The 19,573-nt window shown below is 39.7% G+C and overlaps 2 protein-coding genes across 6 annotated transcripts in view; both read right to left on the bottom strand.

Annotated features, from left to right (window-relative positions):
• Positions 1-277: 277 nt before the first annotated feature.
• On the bottom strand, positions 278-14,310 carry aimp1a (aminoacyl tRNA synthetase complex interacting multifunctional protein 1a). Of its 2 annotated transcripts, none has more exons than XM_028018513.1 (7): positions 14,159-14,310; positions 9,883-10,013; positions 7,746-7,859; positions 5,846-6,007; positions 4,737-4,945; positions 2,707-2,875; positions 278-552 (listed from the first exon to the last, which is right to left on the bottom strand). In XM_028018513.1, coding segments are annotated over exons 1-7 (954 nt in total). In that variant the 5' UTR covers positions 14,161-14,310; the 3' UTR covers positions 278-385. The 2 variants fall into 2 exon arrangements, with proteins under 2 accessions (XP_027874314.1, XP_027874313.1); XM_028018512.1 differs by lacking the exon at positions 14,159-14,310 and adding an exon at positions 13,507-13,622.
• Positions 14,311-15,847: 1,537 nt separating this feature from the next.
• The window catches only part of LOC114145113 (ras and Rab interactor 2), a 36,829-nt gene continuing 33,103 nt past the window's right edge, over positions 15,848-19,573 (bottom strand). For 3 of the 4 annotated variants that reach the window (XM_028018507.1, XM_028018508.1, XM_028018510.1), the window contains 2 exons: positions 18,493-18,656; positions 15,848-16,735 (listed from right to left, as the gene is read on the bottom strand). In XM_028018507.1, the coding sequence (XP_027874308.1) occupies positions 16,409-16,735; positions 18,493-18,656 (491 nt within the window). In that variant the 3' untranslated portion in view covers positions 15,848-16,408. Of the gene's footprint in view, positions 16,736-18,452; positions 18,657-19,573 lie in introns of all 4 variants that reach the window. The other variant, XM_028018509.1, reaches the window with a different exon arrangement.

Raw genomic sequence — 19,573 nt, 5'->3', positions numbered from 1 at the left:
AAGTATTGCAACAATTACGGTATGAGAGGAAATTGAAAAGATGGGACACAGAGCCATGTAAATAATCTGTTCCAATAGCCCAGAGACTTCTCCCTGGTCTCTTTCATTAGGTCCTACAGCCTGAAGATCAAAGCCCAATCAGGCTGATGTTCCTCAGGAGAGAAGACTTCATGCACAGATGCTGCTGTCCTGATTACATTTTATGGGCCATGACTGGATCCAGTTTGGAGGCGACAGTGACGGGACAGATTCTTGGGACACACAAACTCAGCACAGCTCAATCCAAATGCTTTATTAAACATCTTAAAAGCATTTCCTCTCATTCATCACCATTTGCGGTCATCGGCAGAGTAAACACCGAGCTATTCCAGGCAGCTTTGCTATTTCATTTGATTCCGCTGTTGCTCATAGTTTGGGCTTTGCATACTCCCTTCCCGACCACTTCAAAGGCGGCTCCCTTGTAGGTCGCGACGCAGAGGTCGTCGGTGCGCAGCTCAGGCTGAACCTGCTCCCACACTTTCTTTTTAGGGTTCAGCTCCTTGTCTGGTTCACCTGAAACGGAGGAAAACAAAGTCTGAATCCGAGTTCTCCTGAAGCAAACAGCTGGTTCCTGCTTCCAGAACTTTTTTCCCCTCCTTGTATAACCTGCGGAGAACACAACTTCAATACACTTAGTTTGACTTTCCGTCATGTTCCATTTGAGCCTCGGCCTCATAAAACGCCTGTTTGTTCTCAGCGGTAATCCAAACCATGGAAACCCAACGGAGAGGTGAAGTTCTCATCCCACCATTCTGATCTTCTTTAGCATCTGTCAAAACTCATTTAACCGTGTTTCATTTCTGGAGGCTGGCTTGCAGCTAATCAAATCAGAAGCTTGAAAGAGTTTCTAATTGGGAACTTGTGTTGATGTTTGGGTTCCAGCAGACATCCTCGGCCGTTTCAGGCAGAAAAAGTGAGCTGCAACCGCTCACCTTTTGGGAAATGTGAGTAATTATAGACGGTGTGTTGACACTGCAGGGTTTATTGGGGGAAAAGAAAGTAAACAGGAGGTGAGCAAAAACCCTCCATGTATTTTTGCTGTTTTTACAAGAGTCATGGAGGGATCCAATTAGTTGAACATGTTGGCCTAAATATGTTGTAATTTTCCTATTGACTAAAAAAATTGCAGCTTAAACAACATGGCAACGTCGCTGTGTGTTCTGAGGCTGCAGTCACATCCAGAGACTGTTCCAGTTATTATATGAGAACATGACTAAAGAAGGATTTTAAATCATTCGTATGAGAATGATTCCCCTAAATTAATTTGTCCATAAGCAAAGCGCAAATTTAAATGCTGTTTTCTAAACTTGAGGTTGGCTAAACATCTACGTTGAAGTTTCCTCTATAGACTTAAGAACTTTTCGAGTAGTTAGATATTTATATTCATGCTCTTATTTTGAAGTCTGTTTATGCAGCACTTCCGTTTCTTCTCCTGTCCTCTCTTTTCTTCCAAGAAATTTTATTGAGCAAGTGGTGAGTAAACAACAAACTAAAGAATGAGGGATGCAGAGAATTCAACACTTACATGAACAAACAGCCAGGAGTGTTAATTAAACAAAAACATGGAGAAATCTAGAAAAATTCACACATATGAAGTTTTTTGAGAGCCTTTTGTCACGTTCACCTCGTTACTTTCGGAGGGTATAAACACAACTGAAATAACACTTTATCTAAATTCCATGCTGGTGTTGCTCTTTAGCATTAGTAATAATTACTTAATTACAACAAAATCAAAGCAGTCTAGAATTTTCTTTCAATAAATGCCATGTTTTTGTTGCTCTTTAGCATTAGCTTTCACTAAATGTCATGTTGGTGGAGTGCTTTGGCGATAGCAGAACTACTTTTTATGATTAGGGCTTTAGGGTGAGTGCAACAAGCTCTTTGGCTAACGGTGCCCACTACTGGTTTTCATCTTAATATCCCAGACTGATGACATCTGGCTGCCCTTTCTGCAAACTCACAGGGCTGAAGTGCAAAGATCTCTGTTTTCTTAGAGCAACTACAAGTGATGCTTCCTCATGTGTTTAGTATCAGCTGAAGAGAAGAAGAACAGCCTGAAAGGAAGCAGTTGGAAACGCAGGGATCACAACTTCCTGGTTTCATCCTGAAAACAAAGCTTGCTCCTTCTCTTAGAAAGCTTCTATCCTGCAACTTCAGCTGTATCCCTGCTCCAACACCTGAATTAAATGGAGGAATTCCTTCATCATTCCATCGCTGTTAATTGAATTCAGGTGTGCTGGAGATGGGATGCACCTAAAAGCTGCAGGATGGAGGGCATGGGCACCTGTTGTCGTCTTTGCAGGTTGCTTTAATAGACAGGAAGTCAACGGGACGTGGTTTCCTTTCAAAACTCGTTCACTTGGATCAAACCTAAGAAATAATTAGGACGCTCATTTCCTCAGCAAACTGCAACAAGACGGTCAGGTTACAGTCTGATTGGCCGTTAAGCCCACCAGTCACAGTTCATTGAAACAGCAGCAAACAGAACCCTGAGATGGGTTTAGAGACCCGTTCTGTGGCGTCTTCAAGCGTTCAAACCCATGATGTCATTTCTGCCAACTGAAAGCTTTAATGGCACCCCTCATTTCCTAAAGATAGGAACTATTTGTGGACACTGAGGAAGGCTTGATGACCCATAGATTCCCATTCTTCTGGACGGACACACACCTGGAAAGCCTTGGACACTGACTCTGTCCCCGGGGACGGATCCGGACGGAGGGTCCAGGATCTCCACTTTGTCTGGCGAGCTGGCACACATGACCATGGCCTGGGACACCACACCTCTCATCTTGGCCGGTTTGAGGTTACACAACAGCACCGCCATCCGGTTCTGCATCTGCAGAGGAAACCGAGACATTAAGTGAAATCTGGAACCCAGTTCTTTGGTTCTGTCCGCGCCCCGTTTCAGGAGAAACAAACAGGAACTTATCAAACATTCCCAAAATGTCCTTCATTGAGGCAGAGACAAAACATTTCATAAAATAATGTTATTTTTTCAGATATTACAACATAAATCTGAAAACACTGATGTGTTTTCCTCTGTGGACAATTTTGGCTGCATAAACACACCAGATATTCTAAACTGAGCAGTAATGGTTGAAAATTCCCCAAACACTCCTCCCAATATCATCCAGTCCAAGTCCTGGGATCCAGACGTACGCCAATAATTTAATTATGGTCAGCAGAACAGACATAAAACCAGTGATGTATCACCTCCTGTCTCTGACTGCTGGTAGCTGGACAGATTGACGGTAATAAGCTGTTTATCTAAATCTGTCCACCAGGATGTCAAACAGGAATTTCGCTGCAGATTTACCGACTGATCCGCAGACCGATCCGGACAGAAACAGTCTGCTGCGTCTCTGCAGCAACACAGAAAAATATTATTATATATTATGATTAAGAAACAGAGAAGATTGCATCCTGAAGTAGTTTTGGCAACAAAACTACTGTTAAATGAACCAAAAAGTATCCAGAGACAAGAACTGTCCAATAATAGGAACTTTTATTGGGAAACAAACTATTATTGTTAATTTTGATTAATTCATTACATAGATTTTAACACATAAAAAATGTAATGAATTAAAAAAAATTAATTAGTATTTTTTTTTTAATAAAAATATTGTGATGAACGACAAAGCCGGATAGTTAAATAAGTTCCAATGTGTCCATTGGATCGGGAACGCCGTCTTTCACCATGTGGTCCCTCTGTGACGGCTGTTTTCAGAGAGAACTGCACCAGCGTTCGCTCCAGGGATTAAAGCTTCACCACTTGCTTGGTGCGACTCTAAAAGCTGATTTACAGTCCCACTTTCACAGGTTTGTATCAAAGATCCACTGAGGAAGAAGTTAGCGCTTATATTTGTGAACAAAGAATATTGTGTGACTTGTGACTTTTATCTCACACACACTCGCTCAATAACTGTTCTGACACACACTTGGCTCAGGCGACTTGATCTATAAATAATGTCTTCCAGTAACATAATTACCTCATATTTTCACATTTCCTGTCAACATTATTTCAACACAAAGACCCGGCTGGTCAGCTGTCCTCATGCCTCTGAATTAATGCTATGTTATTGCATTCTAGGCAGTAAAGTATTTTTATTTTATTATTTGAAAAAGTAGTTAAATTGATTTGTTTATTTGAATTTTTATTGTATTTGTAATATTGTATAAAATAAGATAAAGTGGTTAAATAAAAAATGTGTCAATTTGTGTCAGAATATTTAACAGATTAATCAATTATTAAAATAACTTTTACTTGCAGCCCTAGGCTTTATAATTATTATAGGACGGAATCATAATTATTTCTGTACGTTTTGTATTCAGGTTCATCCCAGGAGATGACCAACAGATTTATCGCTAAATGTCTGATTTGTCAGAGTTTAGTGGTTTAATAAACTGCATAAAATGTTCAGGTACCTGCTAGAAGTTCAGAAATTATAGATGTGTACATGCAGAGCCAAATTTAATTTATTTTAGACCAACACAAATGTTATAAAGGACACTTTAGTACTTCAGAATTATTAAATTCCTTCAATACTTTAATAGTTTCAAGTCCATAAACTTATCTGTTCAAAGCAGTTTGGGTTCAATCCTCCGAATAATTTAGAGTTATGATAATGAATATTTAATAACTGTTATTAAAGCGTTTGTGTTTAACGAGGATCAGGCAGTCGGTTCAGCCTGCGTACCTGTTCCAGAGGGATGTGCTTGACCAGTCCGCTGACCACGGTCCGGGGCGCCGCCTCGCCCACATCCACCTGCTCCACATACAGGCTGTCGGCGTCCGGATGCTTCTCAGCTGTGACTATACATCCAACACGCAGGTCCAGACGGGACACGTCCACCTTGGCGTCCTCCTGGCTCGGAGCCGCTGCCTTCTTCTCTGCTTTCTCACCTCCTGAAAGCAGAAAAACTCCAGTAAAAACCATGAAACCAGGCGGTTTGCAGGAAGGTCAGGTTGGCCTGAATGTGGCAAAAGACGAGCAGCTGGGGCTGATTTCATGCTCTATAATTGTGCATATCAATACAAATATTTGTTTAAAAAGATGAATGGGTCCCAAACTGATACTGGCCTCATACATATCACAGAAATTAAAAACCACTTGAAACAATGCAGGACATTTTTGTTGGAATCTGATTAAATTTCCTCCCAGAACTGGAACCAGACCGGATTGATGAATGGCCAGAGGAAGGCCTTGTGTTAACCTCAGCGGTTCCTTTTCCAGGACGATAATCAGAACAACGTCTCCACCTGAACACAGCCGGGGGAGAGAAGGTCTTCCAGCACAAATTACACTGAAGTCTGCAGGCTGGGATCTTCAGGATGGTAAAGACGTCAGAAATGTTCAGAATGAGACGCAGCAAACAAAACTGAATAACACAAACAAAACCAAACATCACTGACTGAACGCCGGGACTTTCCCCAATTTATGTTTCCACTGATCCCAGTCCTTTTTAACTCAGATATAATGTTTAAACAAAATAGACTCAGTATGAATTCATGATTGATATATGGATAGTTGTTAAAAACGAGGGAGGAAGGAAGGGATGAACGAACGAATGGACGGAGCCTGTAACAATCTGTTGCCTGATCATAAATCTGAACATTAATAAATAAACAAAACTTTTTTGCTCTTAGCTTCTCTGATCTTAGAATCTCTGGATGTTTTGATTTCCTTCCTGGAGTCAAACAGAGGAAATAAAACCAACAGAAGCTGAGACCATTAGTCATTTCAGCCATAATCAATCATCTCCACTGATCAAAACCCAACAACCTCCTCCACTTTCCTCCACCAACCTTTTTTCTCCTGCTTCTTCTTCTTGGGTTCGTCTTTGGGTTGGGGGTTCTGGGCAGCAGCGGGCGGGGAACCAGAGGGTGGAGCAGCAGACGGTTTGGGAGGAGCGGGCTTCGAACCCACATCAGCACTGGCATCACCCGTCGACATGGCAACGTCCCGCACTGCAGGGAGAACAGCAGCAGAGACGGTTCAGACAATCCGGTTCAGTCAGTCCAGTCCAGTCCAGACAGTCCAGTCCGGTGCAGAGACGGCTGCACCATCCGGACCAGCTAAATGACCCAGAGCGGTTTTATTTACTCAGGCAGTGGGAGGACGGCTGCCTGAAGCAAACACTCTAAATGACAGCGTGTCGCCGCTGATGGAGCGGAGGGCAGCGAAGACGGAAAACAACGAGCGGCGGCCGGCGCTCAGCCTTCCAGGAGAAATGACCCGTCATTTGGGGCGCCTCATGTTTGAACTACCACAACATGCAGAGCCGGAGTCGGACAAACATCGGTCTGCAAGAACGCCTCCGTCGCCACGATGCGTTCAATTACCTTAATTCTATGTTAAGATCTGAACTATCCGGTTCACTAAAACTGCAGGCAGAAGCTTCAGGTTTCCTGTGTTTTTCTGACGGTTAATAGAAACTTATTTCTTGGCAAAAACAAAAAAGAGGAACTACTCAACTTTTGTGACTCTTTGATGCACTGGAGTCAAGCCAGAAACCCACTGATAGTCGACATAGGAACAAACACAGAACACTGGTGGTTTGCGGTTTATTCCTTTTAGTTTGAGGAAATTATAGATTTAAGACTTTAAAAGAACTGAAGTGATGCAAACTTTGAGCTGAGTTGGTGACATAAGTTTGAATCTTCAGGGTGTGGTGCTAGCCAAATCACAACCTGTGATTTCATGTGCTTTCATGAGCACTCCTTGTAAAAGTTTATTGTAAGCTGTGCATATTATTTAGTTGCTAAACAATACTTTTTCTTAAATTGGCCCATAATATTACCAGATTTGGGTTAACTTCAGTCATAAAACATAAACTATCAGAGCTTTTCCTTCACACTCAACAGTTGAAGTTTGGATGTGAGATTTTGGGATGCAGGGGCGCCGCAGCACCCCCTGGTGGATGTCAGGACATGTGCATCTAAAAGGAGCTTAAAGTAAAAGAAATGCACCAACGTTCCCCTGTTGGTGTGAATATTTCAAAGATAACTTCATGATGAACTTGTTTTGTGATCCATTCTTAAAACAGCAAAGACTCTATGGAGTTGTTAAAACAAGTGGGAGGAGGAAACATCAGAATTACAGAAATTCTGCATTTTTAAAACATGATTGTAATTTTATAGAAAGAGCATTAATTAATCTATCTTCCCAGATGACATAAGCTAATGTAATCTGTTTAAATATTAGCATCACATCGAGGCCTTGCTCTCAACTGGGGAGAAAAAGTGTCTAGTACTTTTCTTAGTATTGCATCGAGTTTGAAATTTTAACAAGGCGCCACTTGACTCCAGATTTAAAGTTATGGAACAAAGTCGGACTTCTCTGTGAACTGAAACCCTGTTTGATCACAAGAGGATTTACTGAAGCAACCGATGGATAATTTCCCTGCAGGGCATTGAAGTCGGGTTATAAAGTTAGTCTTTTAATCTTTAAACCAGATCAGAGGAGCCCTGACAGTATTTATCTATGTGTGATTGAGCTAAGCAATCAAGCATGGTCCCGATTGGAAGAACGTTGTGTCCAGTGTGTTGGAACACATTCCTGAAGATTTCCAATTTTACCCAATTAAACAACTTATTTCTTCCAGACCGATTTTATTCCCGCAAATCCCTCATGGAAAAGGTCGACCCATGTTAGATGCACAACTACCGGCGGACATGTTGTCCTCATCAGTCCGAGTCAACATACCTCCTCTCCATTTTTCTCTCTCCAGCAGCTGTTTCTTCAGCCCCTCGATGTCGTTCTTCAGCCTGGCGTTCTCCGCCGTCAGTCTCTTCTCCTCTCTCACGCTGGCCTGGACCGCTGGAACAAAAACACCCTTAAATATATAAATTACGTAGAAGGGTTTGGATGTTAAAATAAAAGTTGCTCACCTTTCAATTCAACCTTTTTTCACCAAATAATAGACGTAGAGAACGTCCATTTTCAATCAAAAGCTGGAACCTTTCTTTCTAGACAAATCTGCACTATGACTCTAAATTTAAATAAAATTATCATTTTGCACACATTGAGTATGTTGTGATGCTTTAATTTAAATTAAAATGAGAGTGAAATCATATTTCCGGATCTGAATCAGAGCCCACCGCTCCCTTAGAGTGATGTGAAAAAGCATTAACCAAAAACTCCACAAGCAAACAGAAAAGTCAGTTTTTAAATGAAAGTGTTTAACCTGCATGTGTCTGTGTGAAAAAGTGGATAAAAACAGCCTGCATGGCAGCGATTCAAGATGAAACCACTGCTGAGAAAGAAGATCATTACGGCTCGTCTCAGTTTTCCCAGAACATCTTGATGATCTCCAGGACCTTTGAGAAAAATAGTCTCTGGACTGTCGGGAAAAAAGTTTAAGGCTTTGGAAGGTGCGTCTCCCGTTACATCTGGTGTAAAAGTAACACCGTACTTTAGAAAAGGAACGTCAAACCAACAGTGAAACACGGGGGTGGCAGAGTGATGACCTCCAATCCTCCAATGTGCCTGAATTACAACAATTCTGCAAAAAAAAACAAGTGGCCAACTTCAAACTGGAAATGAACCGAAACTGAAATTTATGACGACGACCAACGTCAATTTGCTCAAGTAAGTATTTTTTGTGTTTTTAAAAAAAAGAAAATTTGTTTGTGTCTTTTTGGCTGTATGAAGGTAAAAGTTTGTTCATGTTTGTTTAAGGCGCTGCGCTGTGTGTACAGTCTGTAGTCACATGACTTCACCCTATGCAGCCTGTAAGAAGTGAAAGAGACGGTGAGGCTGAGAGAAATGAAAAACTTTCAAATGTTGAAGCGCCGGTCGAGGAGGAGGAAGAGGAGGAAGAGGAGACGCTCATTCCCAAAAAAATGGGTTATCAATCATTTGGAAACATTTTTGGTTCAACAAGGACGCTGAAAATATTTTATACTGTTCAGTTGTGCTTATTTGTTCCGTAACGCTGAACCACTTTTTCTTAAATAAATATAACTGCGCGCAGTTTCTTCTTAAATGAAGAAATTTACACATTTTCTTCATTTATTTATAGACGTTGCAGTTTTCAAATCCTTTAAAGTAGAAGTAAAACAATTGTGAAAAACCAGCCCTGTGAGGTTTTATGCTGGTGGAAATCAGCATTTTTTGCATCTCTCCTACCAAAAGGTTCATGAAATGCTGCATTGTCTCTGTATAAATAAGTAAATAAACAGAATAAACAGTGTGAAGGTGAGCTGCTCAATACGTCACGACATTTCATCCAGTAGGTCAACATTCCTCCAAAGCTGGAACGATTCAAAGCCAGTTATCACAAACACTTTACTGCAGGTGTTGCTGCCAAGAGTTACCCAACCAGTTACTGGGTTTAGGGTGTCCGCAAAGTCTTAAAAAGTCTGAAATTCATGTATATAAAGTAAAGGCCTTTAAAATGTCTTAAATTCATTTAAATATTGAATCACAGGTCTTAAATTTTGTTTTGGCAGGACTATTTAATTGTATATTTTCTGGGGGGTTTTCACTACGTTCTGTGACCCACTGCTAACATACTCTTGTTAGCTAGCTAGCTAGCTTTGTTTGTTAAACAAACTTTAAAATATTTCTTTGGAGATACAGGTCTTAAATTCCATCCATAATGGTCTTTAAAAGTCTTAAATCCTGTTTTCACACAGGATCATGAAGGTTTGGATTTTTTGTTGCGTAATAATAAAGACATTCTATGTTTCTTTGTGTTGTCTTTGACTAATATATAAATCAGTTTGATGTTCTGAAACACAGAAGTGGAACAAACATGCAGATAATAGGAAAGCGTGACGGGTGCAAACAGTTTTTCACACCATCGCTGTGTTTGCTAACGTGAGGATGAGCTTCTTACAGGCCTTCTCCTTCAGCAGCTGGACCTGCTGCTTCAGAAACTCGATGATCTGGTCGGCCTCAGCCGCTCGCTGCTCCAGCCTCATCAGCGGATTGGGAGTCGACATCTTGATCAGGGAGCGAGAGACAAACCTGGAAGGAAACAGAAACAACAAACAGCCGTGTTTATGAAACAAGACGCAATCTGCAGACCAGAGAGCTGAACGCGCTTCAAGAACAAAAAACAAAATAAAGTGTTTTGAATTGTAGTAAACAGCGGTGTACAGTGAGGTTAGAGTCGCAGAGTGAACTTTAGTGACTTCTGTTTGTACACTTTAGTGTTTGTACACTTCAGTGTACAAACAGAAGCGGAAGATGAACATTTGAGCTCCAAAGCTGACATTTTAGAAGCACTTCACCACAGAATCACCACAGAGTTACGTCTGCTGAGTTCAGGCAGTCTCAACAAAAACGGATGCTGTAGTCTCCTGTTACTGGTCAGACTCACAGGCCGGCTGCAGGACACATATCATAGCTGAAATATGGAACATAAAGCAGAGGAATTTATTTGTGTAATTAGAGCCATCAGCTATTAAGACAAATGGCGAATGCAATAATATTGGTGAATTTTGCCACAACAAGGAGATGATGTGTGATAAAAAAAAAAACAGTAATTAGAGCTGTGTGACAGATTATAAATAAAATCCAATTTACACTTTTAATAATTTTTATTCTCACTTTCTTTTCTAAAAAAGAAATTACAAATGACAGAAAATATTGAGAAACATTTTTAATCACAGTCAGACTTAAAGCTAGTTGAGACGTAGCTGGATATCTGGGAAATTAATACATTTTTATGCGTTTTGGCCTTTAATCCACACAAAAACTCCACTAAATATCATTCAAATGATTATATATAAAACCTCAGACCAAAGTGGATATTTGGGAAAAAGAAGATGTAGGGTCCTGCGCATAAATAATGCACCAATATATCAACATAGTTGCTCTCTGGGATGTTGGAAGCAGCAGAAATGTTTCTGGATGTTTTCCCAGATCTGAGTCTCTCAGGTTTGCACATATTTCCTTTAATTCATGCTTCGTGTTTCTGTCAACTACTGGATCTGATATAGACAGGTGTGTGTGTGCGCGCAGGGGTGTGTGTGTGTGTGTGTGTGTGTGTGCGTGTGTGCGCCTTCTCGATTCAAGTCCATCCAGCCAGTCAGCTGAATTTACCACAGGTCAGCTTGTTCCAATAAGCAATAAATCAAATAATAGCAAGATAAAGTAAAATGACCTTGATGATTAATATCTTTGAAGGGCAGTTTTGTTTATAAAGACATCATAATTAAATGTATTTATGGTTTCTGTTGTGTGTGCGTTTTATTTCAGTTATATTTATCGTTTTTGGTTGTTGGGTTTTATTTTGAATATTTAAAATATCTTTCAGTTCCAGTCTTAAGTGTTCTTTACAAAATTTAAGTTTATTGGTCTTTGAGAGTGTGAATTTGCCATGTTATGCCAAATATCAATATATTATTTGAAAAATGTCTCAAAACAACAATTTATCATCCAGCAGAACTTGTTATGATGAAAAGCCTGAGCTCCATTTAAGCTGCAGAAACATTTCCAGGATGATCAGTGGAAACTCCAGTCTGAGTTTCATCTCAAAGGGTATGAATACTTACATAAACTTTATTTATTGGCTTTCTATTTTTAAAAAAATTGTAAAACACTCAAAAACTTAAATCCACATCATCCTGATTTGTGAATAAATTCCCAAGGAAAGAGATTAATTTAATACCATTTGTAATAAAGCTGGAATAAAATGTGTGAAAAGTGAAGCAATGTGAAAGCTTTATAGATGCACTGAGTATGTAAAATAAAGTTCTGGAGAAATGAGTGGAATAATGACAAATTTAATTTAAAATGTGTTAATTCAAAGCTGCAGATCAGTTTGACTTTGGGTAATAGAAATGAATAGACTTCGAGTCGGGGCGGAAGAAGTTTTTCCAATGCTGCAGCGTGGAGCAGAAAACGTCTCAGATATATTACAGGAAAAACACAAGCTGGCTGGAGATGAAAACTGAGGAAATTAAAAACACAGAAGGGCTGGAGTTGATCAGATCAGGGATCAAAGCAGAAACTGATCTGAATTAAACAGCTCCAGTGGTGAAGACATCATAAAAAAAAGAACGAGTGAACCTCTGAGCACTAAACTGTGTATTAGGCGTTATTAGTTGTTACTGCGCAGCTAAAAATCGGCCCACACAGACGGTTCAGATTAAACATGTAAAACTGCCACATTTATTTAGTGTTTTTTTGCCAGGATGTGGAAGTGTTTCCAGATTTACGGTTCACTTCCTGAGAAGAAACAGTCAGTAGGAATGCACCAAACAACCTGTCTTCTAGGCAAAATGGAGACAGAGAGCCAGCGCCACCTACAGGTTTCAGGAGGCTCAGCACGTAATCAGTTAGAAGAAGCCAAGAGTCAGACTGACCTGGACACAGGAGATAAACCCGGCTGTCCTTTAATACCCGACACTTTTAAAACATTTGGACGTTATGTCATTGTCAGTATAGATAGATAGATAGAATTTATTGTCATTGAACAGGATTCAACGAAATTTCTATTGCAACTCCCGTGCAAAAAGCCAAATATATACAATAAGTAAAATAAACAAACACACAATAATAATAATCACAATATATACAACTAAAATTAACTAAAGGCACTCAACCACACCAAAGAAGTAGCAGCAGAGGCACAAACTGATGGAATGAGTTCAGGTCATTACGACTTCCAGTTTCTGTCTGCAAAATCTAAACTCAAACTATAACTTCATAACTAGAAATAATCAGTATGCATGTTTTATATGTGTCCCTGCTCTGTCACAGCTTAATTAGTTCATCAATATTTAACCAGAAGAACATCTAAACTGGGGCTGCATAATATATCGCCAATCTATTGTAATCGCAAGATCCATACGGTCAATATTCACATAGCAAACAACTGTTTGGAGTGCAATAATTGTTGGTTAATATATGTTAAGGATTCTTAAGTTGTGTTTTTCTTGCTAAATGTAATATTTAACCAGTTAAATGAAATGACATCAGACTTATGTAGCACCTTATTAGGTCATTCACAGACAATAGAGGTGGTCCGATACAATATTGATATCGGAAATCGGTCCAATATCAGTCAAACAAGTATCAGAATATATCGATCTGCATGTGAAATCTCCGATATAAGCACACTGACAGAAGCACTCCGCTCCAGTATTTAGTCTGCTCCATGATTTCTATCCTGCAGCAGACCCATCGGTTGATATTATTAAATGGGCCAGTTGTTCTCATACCTATTGTGGTTGACTGTTGTTCTCTGAGTAATATCACTTGATCAAGTCTGTTCTAACATTTCACACTACAAAATAAGTAATAAAAGTATGTATGATTCGTGCTGATATGATATTGTGTCAGTATCGGCCAATACTCAAAGCTGCAATATCGGTATATGTTTAAAGGGAAAAGTTGTATAGAGACACGTTTACTTTAGGATGGCAAACTACTGGACTGTAGTCACATCGATCTATCAGAGGAAGTCTGACAGAACCGAGGCTGATGCCGGTGCCACAGTGAAGTGTCTTACCCAGGGACACGATGACAGATGGACGTGATGGGGGACTGGAACCGGCACAAAGGGACTACTTTCTCCATAGGAACAATCACCGAGTTCATTTCACGGCCACAAACGCTCACACCAAACACAAATGTCAACGCCAAAAATGTCAAAGGTTACAAAGAGAATTACAGGTTAGAAACAGCTAACCAAAGAAGAAAGAAGAAAACAGGCATAAATCGCACCTGATACTGTCATTGCAATGTTTGCCAATATTATCGCCATTAATCTATTGTCATTTATGGCCACTTTATGTTACATAAAACATGTAGCCAGTTATGAATCATTTGTGATTTCTAAAGGTATTCCATGAAACTGAAAGTAATGTGTCACTGATTGGTATTTTAGCACAAACTAATCATGTCTATGTTTAAGTTATACTATCACTTCTTACTCCTATTATAACGGTATTTTGTTTATTACATTAATTAACTTGGAACATTTCCTTAGCAGGCTAAAATTGTGAACTTTCCTCAATGTTGCGTCAGTTAAATCAGCTTATTTCACTTTTAACTAGATTTAGAACTGATAGTAATTAGCTGAACGTTACAAAAGGCTTATCATACACTACAGTAATTAGTGTCGTAACCAAGACACAATAAGAACAAAACACAAAACTTACATGTACCACTGCAGTCCCGGCACGTTTTAAGGACAGCAGGAGCTGCACAGTTAGCCTCTTACTGATTTACTAGCAGGCATGTCGGAGGATGCCCCGGGAAACTCTGTTAGGTCCCCAGCGTGTGTAGATCTCCACACTATCCGGATAAGAAGGGATTTCCACAGTGAGGCGTTTCCTGCGGACATCCGGATGCTGTGAAAATCGATGAGTGCTGCTTGACTGAAGGAGGCAGCGGAAGTTGCCTGTTTTTCTTTTGTGTTTAAAATGAAAACACATCAGTTAAATAAAATTAAAAAAACATGTTATGGTGACACTAATTTATTTCATTCACAACTTTCTGCGGATTTTCTTTTGTATGTACGTGTATTGCTTTGTCTCACAAAAATAACGTCACTCAGTATACTAATTTCTCTAACACCCCTCCCCTCTGAACAGGTGTTACACTAAAGAGTGTTGCCCCCTAATATGTGACTCCAGATGGTGCCGTTTGAAAACCAGAAATACAAAGAATCACGTAATCATAAACCTGACTTTATAAGATTCAGAAGTGTCCATCTTCTTTGGCAAATTAGAAATTCTTGGGTGATTGTGACAAAATTGGATGGTTTTTTTTTTTTTTTTGTTGTTTTTTTTTACATTTTACCTGCTGTACCGTAAGCTAAACACATATTATTTTAAGGAAACAAGCAAAGTCTAGCCCAGGGGTGGGCAACTCCAGGCCTCGAGGGCCGGTCTCCTGCAACTTTTAGATGCATCTCTACTTCAACACACCTGAGTCAAATAATGAGGTCATTAGCAGGACTCTGGAGAACTTGACTGCACTTAGGAGGTGATTCAGTTATTGGATTCAAGTGTGTTGGACCAGGGAGACATCTAAGATTTGCAGGACACCGGCCCTCGAGGACCAGGATTGCCCACCCCTGGTCTAGCCTACTGAAGAATAATCTGACATATTTAGAAAAGGGATCTGTAAATCACTGCAGATCTCTAAAGAGGGTTTGCTTGGTTAAAAACAGTATACAGTGTCCTAATTTTCTCAGGTTGATTATCTTCGTCTAGAATGTTAATGTTTGTGTTATTTAAACAAGACCAGAATAAGACTCACTCTCAATGGTTTTATCCAAGTCTAAATTTCAGTAAAGGTCACAAATGTTTGAGGTCAGCATTTACTACCAACAGAAATTTAAAGCAAAACATGTATGGTTAATAAAAGATGAATACTTTATGTTGGATCTTACATCTTTCAATTTTGTCTATATCTTCCAAATTTCTTCCATCAGTGACAGAAAAAAACCTAAATGTGTGTTTAGTGAGGAATTTATTTGTTATGTTTATTTTTTATACAATATCCAACATTAGAAAGAAATGTTATTTCAGGGAAGGTTGGACAGGAAGGCATACTGCTTTTACTTACTGAATGATATTTTCCTCTTCTTCTAAGGAGTCAAACTTTCTCTACAATCTGTTAAACTGAAGATCTCCCTAAAGTTTTCTTTATGATGAAGAAAAAAGACAAAATAGACATGCCTAAAATCTACATATATGAAATATGAAGACGGAATCAAAGTAAGGCCTTTATGAAATTAATTATAAAGAATATTGATGAAGTTAGTCAGCATTGATTCCTTGTTGAATTATTACATGTACTTTCTTTGTTCTTTATTCAGACAATAAAAACAGCCAGACCAATCATTTTACACATTTCTGTTTTATTAATATTCATAAAAGCAAAGCAGCAGGCTGAGATCTAAAACATGTTGGGAGTATTTGAAATCTATTCTGCTGTTGAAAACGCAGCTATTTCTGGGCAGAGCCCCCCAACGTTTCAGGATCCTATCAACGCCCCTGCATCACATCAGAATAAGAATCTTTTTAGTCACTTTAAAGAATATAAAAATAATTAGACATAGAAACATAACCCACAATTGACCTGCAACTGTGGAGAAATAATAACAAGTTTCACAAAAGATCATTTCATTTATTAAATAAACATTTAATGTTTTCATCTGGGGCCCGCTCTCAGTAACATACAGTGTGTTCGGTTTTTTCAGAAGGAATTATGGGGACAGCAGTAAGAGTAACTTTTAAAGAGGAGGCCTTCATACCCTCATCCACATCCATCTGCATATATATCCAACTTTCTGTCTTCTTTCAAAGTTTCAGCAGACATTTAAAGGTCCTTCAGAGCACCAGACATCCTGAAATCTGTTTTCACCAACATTCCAAATCAGCCAAATCATCTTTCCCTCCCTATTTCATCTGAAGGCAGTTCCCATTGTTGATGTGAGTCGGGACACAGAGGTTCAGGTTGTCCACCCTCCTGTAGACGAAGTGGAAGACGTGCGCGAGCGGCCGGCTGTGCAGCTCGGCTTTGATCTGCTGGGGGTGCGTGTCGGCAGCGAGCTGCTGCCTCGTTTCCTCGGTGATCAGGAACAGCGCGTAGTTCTCGGGGTCGGGGATCTTGAACTTGTAGGCGCAGAGGGAGCAGACCTCCTCCGCCGTGGTGTACGGCTGCACCTGCAGGGTTTTAGCCGTGCAGCCCGAACCCACCTCCTGCAGGGCGACTCGGAGAAAGTTCTGTGGAAGGAAAACTCACATTATAGCTTCATGAAGAAAAACGGCGAGTGACTGAGGGTCATTGCGCGTAACGGAAACCCTGTAAATTCTAAACACTAACAGGTACCATAGAATTGCACAAAAATCCGTGAGGGACGGCGGAGTCCCAGTTCGAAATTCTGTGAAAGAGGAGCCTGGTGCCAGAAGCCCATTAAAATGCGTCTACATCGTTTTAAACTGTGTGATTGTGAGTGGGAATAAAAATAGCAGCAGGTATTTTGTTCTATATAACACAGCAGGAGTGTAACAGGTAAACCTTCTATGGATGAAACTCCACTAAAAACCCACCTGTTTAGGATTGTATTTGAAACGTAATCAATTACAAATTTATTGATGGAGCCTGACTTAATGTTGTGTTTTGATTGTTGATTCTATGTTGCTTTGTGTTTCTGTGTTTGTAATGATGTAAAGCACTTTGAAATGCCTTGCTGCTGAAATGTGCTATACAAATAAAATTTGATTGATTGATTGATGAAGAAGCAAAGGAGAGTTTAGGTAGGGTCTGGATTTGGGATCATTGTGCTGTTGGAACAAGCAAGTGCTAACTGTTGGCTTGATGAGACCTTTAAGGATTTGGGGTAGAGATGCACCGTTCCACTTTATTCACTTCCAGTACTGATGCGGATATCTGAGGCTTAGTGTCGGTCGATATCGATCCGATGCAGAAAAACAGCTGAATTGACTGAAAGTGTTTCTTCTTTTTCAGCAAAGACACAAAAGTACCGAATTAGAAATTTATTTGATAACTCAAATATCTTCATAAGCTGGTCAAACATGTAAAATCAACTTGAATTAGTTCAGTCAGTGAAGTTAGGAGTAAAACAGCCAATGTAAAATAAACAATGAAGAAACTGAAACTGACAAAAACAACAGGTTGACTGCTTTAGTCAAACATGCAAACTGCAGCAAATCTTCTTTCAAATGGTTCAGAAAGTGCAGAAAGGAATTTTAAATATAACATAAATAATAAAGCATGAAGTTGCTCAGAGCACAAAGCGTAGAATTAGACTCAATAGATCTGTCCTTATAGATTGGGCACATTGTCATAGACATCTGATCTAGAATTTGTTTCATTATTGGGACCAATACAGATATTGATATTGCATCGGTGCATCTCTAATTTGAAGGTTGTTCTTCATCCCCACAGCATGATGCTGCCACCGCCATGCTTGACAGTGAACATACAGTGTTGTCACCAAATAGACTTCCTTTGGTCAACATTTTTCCAGAAGACATTTGCATTTTTTCTGTGGACATCTGCAAATTCAGTCAAGCTTGATGTGATCAGTGTTTAATGACTTTAAATGACTTAAAGATTGGAAACTGGCATTAATAATCCGGTAGTTTCCAGTTTCTGAACATCCTAACCCGTTTGCCTCTCAGGGGGACAGTTTTGGCCAGATGGTTTAACTTTGGACACAGCTGGGTGTTCCAGCAGGAAATGATCCCAAACACACATCCAAAATGCTTTTGGGACGCAGGCAGTTTCCATCTGTCATGCAGGAACACCAAAATAAAAGCGCTGCATGCAGTTACTCCACCAGGGGGTGCTGTCTACCAAAGCGCAGATCATCTGATCCACATGGTGCTGTGTTAGTGAAGTTACAACACAGCATCATTCATGCACGTTTCTGATGCAGAGAAAGTTCAGATTCAAATCGGTATAAATTGGACTCACTGCCTGGATGTTCAAGGTGGGCTCAGGTCAGGCGAGGTACCTGAAAGTCGTCCACAGAGGGGGCGGAGTGCTGCGACGTTCGCCGGCGGTGCCACTGGTGCAGCGTGTTCCTGGCCTCGGAGCTCAGAACCTGGGCCGCCTGCTCCTCCTGGAAGTTCTTGATGAGCGCCATGGCACCGTAAGAGCTGGTCAGGTAGTAACCACCTGGAGGAGCAGGGAAACACAAGAATATGAATATTTCTGCTTTATATCCAGAGTCAGTTTTATCTTTTGAACAGATCAGTCAGATTATATTGGTCACAGTGACCTATATAATCCCGACATGCTTTGTTCATTAGGAGAAGTAAAATCATCAAAGTCTGCAGCACCTTTTCTCATTAGGTTCAATAATTATTTCAGAGTACCAGATTTTAACACCACTGTTCAAAATAAATAACTTTTGAAGCAGAACAGATATAACAGGTTCAAAGCAGCTTAGCGTAGCTTCCGGTCCTTTTACTTCACTTATTTACAGTTTGCTAGAACGGGAATTAAATGTTACAGTACACTAATGCATCTATAGCTCAAAACTAGTTGAAAAGCTTTTCAATGTAATTAAGAAGGGAGAAAACAAAAGCAATCCTACAATAGTGACAAAAATAGGCAGAGTTTATCAGGTGGGAAATTTCACATTAATCTCCTCTGACAGGAAAAACAGGATATCCTGAAAATGATTTGCTTACATTTCTACTCTGAACCAGCGACTCTAAATGAAGCCAGAACACAGAGCACTTATAATAATAATAATAATAATAATAATAATAATAATAATAATAATAATCTGGTGCAACATTCAGAATTTAGTGATAAATAGGAAGAATGAGTCTAGAAAGAAGGAAGAATATCAGATTTTATGTTGTATTATTATTAATTCAATTAAAAATTCAAACTTAAACTGTGTTAGCTTTAAGTTAGCTAACTTAAACAACTGAACCCATGAGTGAAGGTCTGTTAAAAAGAAACATTGCAAACCGTGCAGGTAGGTGAGTGATTTCAAAGGAGATCCTGCTGAGGTCACATAGTAGGACATGGTTTGTCTTTGACATCTGGTGGGAATCAACATGGTTGAAGTTAATGCTTTG

The sequence above is a fragment of the Xiphophorus couchianus genome, chromosome 5 (genome assembly GCF_001444195.1).
Source record: "Xiphophorus couchianus chromosome 5, X_couchianus-1.0, whole genome shotgun sequence".
Classification (NCBI taxonomy): domain Eukaryota; kingdom Metazoa; phylum Chordata; class Actinopteri; order Cyprinodontiformes; family Poeciliidae; genus Xiphophorus; species Xiphophorus couchianus.
This window is presented reverse-complemented; position numbering and strand designations above follow the sequence as displayed.

What these genes read in the sequence shown, in the direction of transcription:
- aimp1a (XM_028018512.1), bottom strand. Translation starts at nt 13,595, where the DNA reads ATGAACTCGGTGATTGTTCCTATGGAGAAAGTAGTCCCTTTGTGCCGG. An exon ending in ATCTGTCATCGTGTCCCTGG is followed by an intron (nt 10,014 to 13,506) that starts GTAAGACACTTC and finishes GTTTCCTTCCAG; the next exon opens with GTTTGTCTCTCGCTCCCTGA. An exon ending in GAGAGAAAAATGGAGAGGAG is followed by an intron (nt 6,008 to 7,745) that starts GTATGTTGACTC and finishes TTCTCCCTGCAG; the next exon opens with TGCGGGACGTTGCCATGTCG.